The sequence below is a fragment of the Lynx canadensis genome, chromosome C1 (assembly GCF_007474595.2).
Source record: "Lynx canadensis isolate LIC74 chromosome C1, mLynCan4.pri.v2, whole genome shotgun sequence".
Lineage (NCBI taxonomy): Eukaryota > Metazoa > Chordata > Mammalia > Carnivora > Felidae > Lynx > Lynx canadensis.
Window position 1 is genome coordinate 105,623,094 of NC_044310.1, and position 11,103 is coordinate 105,634,196.

The 11,103-nt window shown below is 59.9% G+C and overlaps 1 protein-coding gene across 4 annotated transcripts; it reads left to right on the plus strand.

Moving 5' to 3' along the window:
• The first annotated feature begins 1,458 nt into the window (after positions 1-1,458).
• On the plus strand, positions 1,459-10,977 carry ZNF687 (zinc finger protein 687). Of its 4 annotated transcripts, XM_030327791.1 has the most exons (10): positions 1,813-2,333; positions 3,764-3,858; positions 5,368-7,490; positions 7,628-7,806; positions 8,182-8,358; positions 8,447-8,609; positions 8,781-9,116; positions 9,214-9,326; positions 9,591-9,732; positions 9,878-10,977. In XM_030327791.1, exons 3-10 carry the CDS (start codon positions 5,385-5,387, stop codon positions 10,370-10,372), a joined length of 3,711 nt encoding a protein of 1,236 aa, XP_030183651.1. In that variant the 5' UTR covers positions 1,813-2,333; positions 3,764-3,858; positions 5,368-5,384; the 3' UTR covers positions 10,373-10,977. The 4 variants fall into 4 exon arrangements, with proteins under 4 accessions (XP_030183652.1, XP_030183651.1, XP_030183649.1 ...); XM_030327792.2 differs by lacking the exons at positions 1,813-2,333; positions 3,764-3,858 and adding an exon at positions 1,459-1,534; XM_030327789.1 differs by lacking the exon at positions 3,764-3,858 and having other exon boundaries at positions 1,814-2,333.
• The last annotated feature ends 126 nt before the right edge of the window (positions 10,978-11,103 follow it).

The following is an 11,103-nucleotide window of genomic DNA, read 5'->3' on the forward strand; positions in this document are numbered from 1 at the left end:
TCAAAAATAAACATTAATTAAAAAAAATAATAACAATAACATATTTTTTTATAAAAATTTTTTTTTAAATCTATTCATTTTTGAGAGACAGAGACAGAGAGCAAGCAGGGGTGGGGCAGAGAGAGAGGGAGACACAGAATCCGAACCAGGCTCTGGGCTCACAGGCTCTGAGCTGTCAGCACAGAGCCCAACGCGAAGGGCTCAAACCCACCCACCAGGAGATCATGACCTGAGCCAAAGTCTGACACTCAACTGACTAAGCCACCCAGGTGCCCCTGAATTAGAGTATTTCTTAATTGAGTGAATAGTGCATCTAATTGAAGAACAAACTTCTATTCACAGTCCTCCTGACAAAGGAATCTGCGAAAGTGTTCAGCTTTCCAGACCTTTAGGACTTTCAACTCCACTGCCTTTGACCTTGGTTAAGGTACCTAATCTAACCTGTCTGCCGCAATTTCTTCCCCTGTAAAATGGAGATAATAATAGTACTTTCCTCACGCTGTTGTGGCAAGGATTATATAAGTTAATACATATAAAGTGCTTATAATAGGTCCCACACATAGTACGTGTGCATCAGTGGTAATTATTATTCCATGCAGGAAGACGCAGGGAAGGAGGTGGGAATGGAATGCAGTCTGGCCACATCCAGGAAGCTACTCTAGCTAGTGGTTCAGACATGGAAGAACACTGTGAGCCGGGGTAACTAACTGCAGGCAAACCTCCACAAAGAAGGCGGCCGACTGGGGAGCACTGATTCCATTTGCCCATCACTTTACAAAGCACTTTTAGGTTCTGAACGGGTGTAATCCTCACAAAAACAATCATGTCGGTGGGTATTATAGTCCCTATTTTATCCATGAGAAAAATCGGTGCAGGGAGGTCGAGCGCCTTGCCCGATGGAACCATAGATTTCCATGGTGGTGGCCCGAAGATTTCCACTCAGAGACTCTGATTGACATCTCAATACAGTCGCTATTACCCGTGTAAAGTCTCGGGGCGCGTAGGAGAGTCCTAGGTCCAGAGGTCCAGTGACTCCTGTGCAGGATAACAGAACCGCTTTTAGTAATCGCGTCCCGGTGCTGAGCTGCTGCGTACGCGACCGGCTGTGGAGGTTCGCGGACAGGCCAGCCCGCGCGCGAGGTGGCAGCCAGTGCTAGCATCTGTATTATGAATATCAAAGCAACTTATTTACGGAGGATCCCCACCCCTTCTCCCGCCTCCAGGGGGCGTGGCAACAAAGCGCGGGAAAACCGGCTTCGACTCCACCCCCACCCCGTGCTGGGGGCGGGGAAAAGGAGAGCCCTAAAATGGGAAATGGAAGCGAGGGTCGGTCCCATCCAGTCCCCGTGCTCAGGAAGCCTACCAGCATGCCGCTTTAAGATCCCTTTCGACATGGCTCAGGCCACGCCAGCACTCTAACGTCACCTCTCCTCCACTTCCGGTCTGCAAAGCCGTCCCGGGCTCCTGGTGCCGGTTCCTTCCACACTCTTAACTAATCCCGCCCCCACTGCAAGCGCTCCTGCAGAGGGAGAAGGTAGGGGTAACGCCGTCGCCCAGGAGCTGGCCCGCGCGAGAACCCCATCCGTGCAGGTTATATGACGATTTAGACAGTAGGAAGACTGCAAGGAACTGGTCAACCAGATGACGTAATGTTTTGGGTAACGTCCCATTTTGTGACTTCTGCACGGCATGACTGACATTGGGGTTTAGCTTGAGAAGACAATGCAAGCGGATCTACGCATCCGGGCTTCGTTAGGAGTCAACGAGGCGCTCCTCAAAGTGCCCACCAAATAGAAGCTGAGAGTTCTTTTAATTTGCATAAGTGAACTGCAGGCTTCAAGGATTGTGGCCAATAGGGAGTGAGGGGGCGGAGACGCACCTGGGATAGTCACCGCCTCTAGAGGGAAAGCAGGGGATCAGATTGGCTTCTTTCTAAGCGACTGTAGCGGAAGCCAGTCATTTTTGAGATGCCCAGATGGGGCAGGTGGGCCCGGCGCAGCCAATGGGGAGAGGCATCTTCAGAAGGACTAGGTTCCTTGCCCAATGAGGCTGGGAGGACTGTGAGGGGCTAGTTCCGAGCGGCAGTACTTAAGACCAACCCAGTGCGGGGCCGGGAGGGGCGCAGTGCTGAACGACGGGAGCGTGGGCCAATGGCGAGTGCGGAAGCGGGCAGCCCAGACCTGGAACGCGGAGGGAGCTGAAGGAGGGGGAGGCTGAACGGGAGAGAAGCAGGAAGTAGCGGCGGCCGCGGGGAGGGCGGCGGCGGCGGTGGCGGTGGCGGTGGGAGCAGGCGAGAGACCGCCGGGTCTCGGCCCGCACTTGGAGCGGAACAAGTAAGCCTACCTGGGGTAATACCCGCCCTTGGCCCCGCCCCCGGGGGGGCGGGTAAATACCCCCGCCCCTCCCCCACTTGGTCAACTACCCCCTTCTCCGCGCCGCCCCCCTGGGGCGGCTTCTAGGAAGGCCCCCGCCGGCGCCTCCATCCCTTGAGGCGGATGGGCGAAACTCCCAGCCTGTTGAAAGCACAGCCCCCTGTCGGGTAAACGTGGAGGGAGGGTCAGGGTCCCCAAGTCTAGGCGCCCCGAGCCCAAGAGGCGTCCGAAGCGCGGCCCGGTGACTGGAGGCTGCGGGATGTCGCGACCTAAAATGGTGTCCGTGTCCGGGGGCGGGGGCGGGGGAGCTGGGCCTGGCCGGAGCGGAGCCTGCACCCCGACTGGGTACGGGTCAGCGTCCGGGCCCGGGCGGGACTCAGGCTCGCGCCCCGGTCCGCTGCGCGCCTTCGGCTCACTCGAGTCTCGAGGGATCCTCGGGAGTCTGCGGGAGGAGGAGGCTGTGCTGCGCCGGGACGAGGGGGGAGGAGGTCGGAGTTGGGACGGACCCCGGTCGGAGAGCTGCGAGTCACGCAAAGACCGTCCCCTCCCCACTCCTCTCTTTCCACGCGCCTTCCCTACTCCTGTGAAGTCCTGGGCCGGGAGGTGCTGTGCGGCAGATCCCGTGGGGCCTGGCCTGGCCGGCGCCCGTCCTTCCCTCCGCACGCTGGTGGGAGCGAGAGAAGCGCGGTGCGCCTCAGTTTCCCCAGCGGCTTTTCCTCTGTACACCCCGCCCCCTCCTCGAAACCCCGGACATCTCCCCGCGCCGGCCCTCGGCAGATGGCAGGGACTTAATTCCACTCGCTGCCCAGCTTGGCGGCAGCCTAATCGCCCCCGGCCGCCGGCCCCTCGCCCTCCTCTGCACTGCAGGCCCCGGGCCAGGGGAAAGGGCAGTGGAGCCCCCTCCCGACCCAGGCCAGTTCACCCTCTTCCTGTTCAGCCCCTTCCTTTGGTGTTTGGGGAAGAACAGAAGGAAAGGGGTGGGGGGAGGGCCGGAGCCCAAGAGTTCGGGCACAACGGCCGGAGAAAAGGCCTCAGCCGTGGGGTGGGGGGGAGCCTCTTTGGCCTTGAGCTCCCGCTGCTTGCTGGACTGTCCGCTCCTGGCTATCGCATGACCTCTAAGTCACTTGGACGCCAAAGGGGGAGTTGCTTGGGGAGGGTGAGTGGGCATATGTTTCCTTGTAGTCCCCAGTGATCTGTGCTTCACCAACCCGCTTTTCTGGTGGCCAGGGTGGAAGGTAGCTCGGGTTTCTCCTGTTGGGGAGTCAGCCAGGCAGAGGAGGGCCCTGGCTCTCCATCAGGGCAGAGGCAAGGGATGGAGGGCTGTGTTTAAACCCAGAAACTGCAGAATTAAGTAGGGGGTGATGAGGGGAAACTTCCCTTTCTTTCTCTAGTTGGTACCCTCTTCCTCTACCCTACCTTCCTCCCAGCATTTCCAGCTGCCACCTGCTGGGACTGTCTCCAGTTTCGGTCTAAAGGCTGGCAGGAGGTGAGTGAATTGGCCCTGGGAAGTGGCTTGCATCCTGGGCAGAGAATGTGTAAGGACAGAGACTTATTCAGTTTCTTCCTCTTAGATATGGAAACACTTTTGGGGAGAAACTGGTGAGGAACAGACCCGGGTTCCCCACAAGCCCTAGGCTATCCTTCTTGTTGGTTTAGTGCCACATGAGTCTTGTGGGATGTGTGTGTGTGTGTGTGTGTGCGCGTGTGCGTGCGCGTGCGTGTGTGTGCACGCGTGCACGTGCGGGCGCATACACTGGGCCAGGTTGGGGTTGGGCGAGACTTCCTGGACTGGTGTTGCCAAGGGAAAATGAAAAGGGGAGGAGTATGAGTTCGGAGCTCGGAGCAGAAGTGACAGGAGTGAGGGGGATTGGCTTTTCCCCTTTGTGGCGGCTGTGCTGGGTAAGTTACCCTGGAGTTTTGGCCCTGAGAGAGCAGGATCCAGGGAGAGTGGAAGGGAGGAGGGGCTGGCCCAGGGGGGGCCATGGGAGGGCAGAGGCACTCTGGGGAAGGTAGGTGAGCTAGCAGCAGGTGTTTGTGACAGGAGAGGCCTAGGCTGGGGCCCTTGTGACCAGGGTGCCGTCACGGTTTTCCCCTCTGTCTCTTTGTCTCTTTCTGTTCCTGTGTCTTATTCTTTCCATCTTGGTCTCTTGGGTGGTTTCCCTCAGTCCACTTCTCCTTGGTAACCAAGCTAGATCTCCAGGTGCTAGTGATGACCCCAAGTCCCCAGACTTAACCCCTGATTCTTCTCTCTGACCCCAGTCCTGGATTTTCAGTGCTTATTTCTTCCTAGCTCCTCCTTGACCTGACTAGTCCTTGTTTGTCCCAGCTGTAATAACAAATCTTCTGGGTTCTGACTCTCAGGGTTACGATTCCTATCATGCTCAGACTCACCCTGTAATGTATGGATTACTTGGCCCTCCTTTTCAAAAGTAAGGCAGTGGACAGCAGGCCATTGATAAAGCTGGAACTGGAATCATTTCTTACATCTTGGTCTAAGTCACTGTCTCTTTGTACACTGACCTTTCAGATCTCTGTGGACCCCCAGAAGATCCCTGAAGAAATTGTGAATGGGTCCCGTGCTGCCTTGAATGAGCCCTTAGCCCCAGAGCATTGTGTACATTTTGCTCCTTTATTGATTAATTGATTGGTTCTGTGCAGGGCCCAGGAGGGGCTGAGGCAGTTTTAACCAAGATGTTCACTGAACTCGTCTGTCTCTGTTGCCCTTGTCTCTCAGCTGTGTTTCTGAGAAGTGCCTTTTCCTCGGCTTTTTCTGGATCTTGGTGTCTTCCCTGGAATGTGCACACTACCTCTCTTTCAGTTTTAGGGTTTGGCAGACCTCCACCAGCTCCCTAGGATTTGCGCAGCGGTAAAGGTGTGCCCAGGTCACATTGTGCGCAGGTCCTGAGCAGGTGAAGCTGGAACCCTCCAGGGAGGAGGGCCGGGGTCCCTGCCTCCAGAGGGCTCAGTTTCTCCTCCTTTCTTCTGTTTTCATCAGGTTGGGGACCCGCTGCCATGGGGGACATGAAGACCCCTGATTTCGACGACCTCCTTGCTGCCTTTGACATCCCTGACATTGATGCGAATGAAGCCATCCACTCTGGGCCAGAAGAAAATGAGGGGCCCGGAGACTCAGGGAAGCCAGAACCCAGCGTAGGGGGTGAATCTGGAGAGGCAACAGCAGCAGCTGCCCGGGATGGCCCTGAGATTCCAGCCCAGGCCTCTGATCATGGCCTGCCACCCCCAGACATCTCAGCAGTCAGCGTCATTGTCAAGAACACTGTGTGTCCCGAGCAGCCTGAGTCCCCGGCTGGAAGTTCAGGAGGGGACGGGACCCGGGCTGTGGGGGTGACTAAGGAAGGGCTTGTGGGACATCGTCTGATGCAGAATGGTTTTGGGGGCCCTGAGTCATCCCTTCCAGGTACACCCCACTCTCCAGCGCCTCCCAGTGGGGGTACCTGGAAAGAAAAAGCCATGGAAGGCAAAGCTCCTTTGGACCTTTTTGCTCATTTTGGGCCTGAGCCAGGGGAGCACCCTGATCCCCTCCCTCCCGCTGCACCCTCCCCGCCTCAGGAAGGGGCCATGACCCCACCTCCTTTCTCTTCTCCCTTTGAGCTGTCCCGGGAGAATGGCCCAGCCTTGCTGTCGTCTGGTTCTCCCCCACCTCTGGGGACCTTGAAGCAAGACAGCTGCAGCCCCATTCATCCTCCGGGCCTAGCCGGGCTAGGCTCTGGCTCTAGCCCTGAGGCCATGGACATTCCTGCCGGCGCCTCACCTCCCCAGGTTGCGGGGGTGCCCTTCTTCAAGCAGTCTCCAGGGCATCAGAGCCCTCCTGCCTCCCCCAGAGTGCCCCGCTGTCAGCCCCTGAAGGAAGAGGAGGAGGAGGGGCCGGTGGCCAAGTCTTCCCCCAGAAGTCCCCAGAGTCCCTCTAGTGGAGCCGAGGCCGCAGATGAGGACAGCAACGACTCCCCTGCCTCTTCCAGCTCCTCAAGGCCTCTCAAGGTGCGGATCAAGACCATTAAAACCTCCTGCGGGAATATCACAAGGACGGTAACCCGGGTCCCGTCAGATCCCGAACCCCCTGCCCCCTTGGCCGAAGGGACCCTCCTAGCTGAGGCTGGCCTCCTGAAGCTATCCCCCGCGCCCCCGACCCCTGAGGGTCCAAAGGTGGTGAGCGTCCAGCTGGGTGATGGTACACGGCTAAAAGGCACCGTGCTTCCTGTGGCCACCATCCAGAACGCAAGTACGGCCATGCTGATGGCGGCCAGCGTGGCCCGCAAGGCCGTGGTTCTGCCTGGAGGTGCTGCCACCAGCCCTAAGACGATGGCTAAGAATGTGCTAGGTCTGGTGCCCCAAACCTTGCCTAAGGCCGAGGGGCGGGTGGGGCTGGGGGCTGGGGGGCAGAAGGTGAACGGTGCCTCGGTGGTGATGGTGCAGCCCTCCAAGCCGGCCCCCGGGCCCGGGGTGGGCGGTGGCACGGTGATCTCGCGGACTCAGTCTAGCCTGGTGGAGGCCTTCAACAAGGTCCTCAATAGCAAGAACCTGCTGCCTGCCTACCGGCCCAACCTGAGTCCTCCGGCCGAGGCCGGGCTGGCCCTGCCTCCAACCGGCTACCGCTGCCTTGAGTGTGGGGATGCCTTCTCACTGGAGAAGAGCCTGGCGAGGCACTATGACCGCCGGAGCATGCGCATCGAGGTCACCTGCAACCACTGCGCCCGCCGCCTGGTCTTCTTCAACAAGTGCAGCCTGCTGCTGCATGCCCGAGAGCACAAGGACAAAGGACTTGTCATGCAGTGCTCACACCTGGTCATGAGGCCCGTTGCTCTGGACCAGATGGTGGGGCAGCCGGATATCACGCCCCTGCTGGCTGTCCCTCCTGCCCTCGGACCTCCAGCCTTGCCTGCCCTGGGCAAGGGGGACGGGGCCATCACCGCTGCCATTACCGCAGTTCCTGCCGAGGCCCCTGTGCTGCCGCTCTCCTCCGAGCCCCCTGCTGCCCCTGCCACCTCGGCTTACACGTGTTTTCGCTGCCTGGAGTGTAAGGAGCAGTGCCGGGACAAGGCGGGCATGGCTGCCCACTTCCAGCAGCTTGGGCCCCCCGCCCCTGGGGCCAACAGCACTGTGAGTTGCCTTTCACTGCCCTTCCCCGGGGTAGAGCCCGATGCCCGGGGAGTAGGACCTGGGAGGGGGTTGGGAGCTTAGGGGAGGTCACAGGGGACAGGCCACTGCTCACTGTCTTGTTTCCACCCCCTCGACAGGTATGCCCCACCTGTCCCATGATGCTCCCCAATCGCTGCAGCTTCAGCGCCCACCAGCGTATGCATAAGAACCGGCCTCCCCACGTCTGCCCTGAGTGTGGGGGCAACTTCCTGCAAGCCAATTTCCAGACCCATCTCCGGGAGGCCTGTCTGCATTTGTCTCGCCGTGTGGGATACAGGTGCCTCCTGCCTTCCTGCCTCGTTGTCTTGAGACCATCTATCCCCGCCCCCCAAGCCCACCGTTGTGCAGCTCGGCACTTTGTGGCCCGGTACCAGCCTTTTAGCCGGTCTTTCAGGGAGCGCCCCATCTCCCCTGCTGAACCCCTCCTCCTGGGATCTGTCTGCCTTTGCCCTGCCCCCGTGGAGAGCAGAGAAAGCCCCAGACCACTCTCCACACGCCTCCCTCAAGGAGCAGGGTCTATTCACCCCTCCTGTCCCCACCTTGCTCATGCTCCATTGCCGATGAGCTTCTAAGTCCAGCGGCTCCGGGGATGAGAGGGCTGGGGGACAGGCTGGAGCTGCCCCACCTTACCTCCACGCTCCGTGCCCCCCAGGTGCCCTAGCTGCGCAGTGGTGTTTGGGGGTGTGAACTCCATCAAGTCCCACATCCAGACGTCGCACTGCGAGGTTTTCCACAAGTGCCCCATCTGCCCCATGGCCTTCAAGTCTGCACCCAGCGCCCACGCCCACCTGTACACCCAGCACCCCAGCTTCCATGCGCAGCAGGCCAAGTGAGACCTGGGAGGGGGTGGGGCGGGCCGGAGTGGGCTTGGGGCCCTGCTGGCCAGGGTGTCTGCACTGTCCTCTCCGCCCACACAGGATGATCTACAAGTGCGCCATGTGTGACACGGTCTTCACTCACAAACCCCTCCTCTCCTCACACTTCGACCAGCACCTGCTGCCCCAGCGTGTCAGCGTCTTCAAGTGCCCGTCTTGTCCTCTGCTTTTTGCCCAAAAAAGGACCATGCTGGATCATCTCAAGGTATAGAAGTTAAGGGACAGAGGCGGGGGTGGGGGTGGGGTGGTGTGCTCAGCTTTGGTGACCTGGGGCTGGGGTCACATGACCTTCAGGAAGTGGGGGTGTGGGAGCAAATGCCACTGGCTGAGCCAGGCCCTCCCCTGCAACGGCTGCACCCTTGTCTCCCTGTCTCAGAACACCCATCAGTCCGGGCGCCAGGGGGAGGACACTGCTGGGAAAGGGGCCGCGGGTGCCCTAACGACCCCCAAGGCTGAGCCCGAGGAGCTGGATGTGTCTCGGGGAGGAACAACCGTCCCCACTGAGGAGTCGTCTTCATCCTCGGAAGAGGAAGAACTACCCAGCTCCCCCTCACCCCCTCGCCCAACCAAACGGCCCCGGCGGGAGCTAGGGAGCAAAGGCATCAAGGGTGGTGGGGGCGGGGGCCCTGGAGGCTGGACCTGTGGCCTTTGTCACTCCTGGTTCCCCGAGCGAGATGAGTATGTGGCTCACATGAAGAAGGAGCATGGCAAGGTGAGTGGGGCTCCCCCTCGGGCATTGGTCTGTGTTGCCTTGGAGGGGCAGTGGCCTGGAGCCTGGCTCTGAGCTGCCCCGCCCTTTGCTCTCCCAGTCTGTGAAAAAGTTTCCCTGTCGCCTGTGTGAGCGCTCCTTCTGTTCCGCCCCCAGCCTGAGGCGCCACGTCAGGGTCAATCATGAGGGGATCAAGCGAGTTTACCCATGCAGGTAACCCTTGGCTGCTTGCCGCCTCGTCCCCCTCCTCGTTCTGCCCAGCAAGTGACCCGCCCACCCCATGCCCCCAGCCCCACTAAGTACCTGCCAACCTGAGTCTTGTCTTGAGTGGACTGAAGGTTGAGGTCTCCTCTCTGGGAGCCCCCCCCCCGTCCCGCCCTGCCCCCCCCCCCACCCCACCCCACCCAACCTTGAGTCCTAGGCCTTGGTTTCTGGGCTGTTCCCCTGGTGCCCACGCTCCGCACTCTTCCCCTCTAGGTATTGCACAGAGGGAAAACGCACCTTCAGCAGCCGCCTGATCCTGGAGAAACACGTCCAGGTTCGGCATGGCTTGCCACTCGGGTCCCAGTCCCCTGGCCGGGGGAGCACCCTGGCTCGGGGCCCCGGTGCCAGAGCCCAGGTAGGCAGAGGCCCGGCCCACTGTGTCGGGGCCCTGGGGCTGGAGCGCCGCAGGATTCTAGGCCTTGGCCTCGGGAAGCTAGGTGGGTGTGCCCGGGACCATGCGGGGTGATGGGGAGGCCTAGTTTCTGTACTCTCTCCTCCAGGGGCCAGGACGGAAACGCCGCCAGTCCTCTGACTCTTGTAGTGAGGAGCCTGACAGCACAACACCCCCGGCCAAGTCCCCCAGGGGCGGGCCCAGCTCAGGAGGCCACGGGCCCCTGCGTTACCGGAGTGGTGGCTCAGTGGAGCAGAGCCTTATGGTGGGGTTGAGGGTGGACGGCGGTGCCCAGCAGTGCCTCGACTGTGGCTTGTGCTTCGCCTCCCCGGGCTCGCTGAGCCGGCACCGTTTCATCAGCCACAAAAAGAAACGGGGTGTGGGTGGTGCCAGTGCCCTGGGCCTGGGTGATGGGGAAGAGGTCCCTCCTCCACTGAGGTCTGATCCAGAGGGGGGAGAGTCCCCCTTGCCTGCCTCTGGGGGCCCGCTGACCTGTAAGGTCTGTGGCAAGAGCTGCGACAGCCCCCTCAACCTCAAGACCCATTTTCGCACACACGGCATGGCGTTCATCAGGGCTCGGCAAGGGGGCAGTGGGGACAACTAGGCCTGGGCCTGAGTTGACCAGCCCTCTCCCCTTCCTTTTTGCCGGGAGCCTGGGTCACTGCTGCTGTGTGGTCCCTGGACTAGGGATTTCATCCTAATTCACATTTTGTTCAGCTCCTCACCCCCATCCCCCAAACACAACAGGCTTTTGAGGATTATAGTGGTTTGCAGTCCCCTTTGGGTTTGGCCCGTGGGTCCTAGTAGAATGGGCCCTCCATTCCTCCTTTCTGAGCCCAACACTAATTACTCTCCTGCTGCAGACCCCCTAGGTGGGTCTGGGGGTGGGAGGAGGGACTTTCCTAGGCCACTGGGGCCCTCAGGATGCTTCTCCACCCTCAAGGGCCTGGCCCTGCCCCTGTACCACCCCTCAGACTCCCTGGCACTTGAGCCCCCCACCCCTGCAGTGCCTTTCACTTTTTTTTTTTTTTTTTTTTAATCCAGAAATCCAGAGGGGGTTGGTGGGGATGAGTGTTGTCAAGGGAGGGCCCAAGGGAGAGGAGTGGACAGGCTCTCAGGAATCCTTTATTCTTGTAGTAATAATACTAACAGTGGGGAAATGGGAGGGAGAAAACCAGACCATTAAAACTGCTCATGGTTTAATCCCCATTCAGGCTCCTCTTTTTATGTGACCTAGACATTGGGGACTTGACAGGGAGCTGGTGAGAGTCAAAACCGGGGAGGCCCTTCCCAGGGACAAGGAGGCACTGATTGAGCCAAGGCAGGGAAGGAGCA

Coding starts and splice junctions, on each gene's coding strand:
- ZNF687 (XM_030327792.2), top strand. CDS start 5,385: ATGGGGGACATGAAGACCCCTGATTTCGACGACCTCCTTGCTGCCTTT. Junction 7,807..8,181: donor TCTCGCCGTGTGGGATACAG/GTGCCTCCTGCC, acceptor CGTGCCCCCCAG/GTGCCCTAGCTGCGCAGTGG. Junction 9,327..9,590: donor AAGCGAGTTTACCCATGCAG/GTAACCCTTGGC, acceptor CTTCCCCTCTAG/GTATTGCACAGAGGGAAAAC.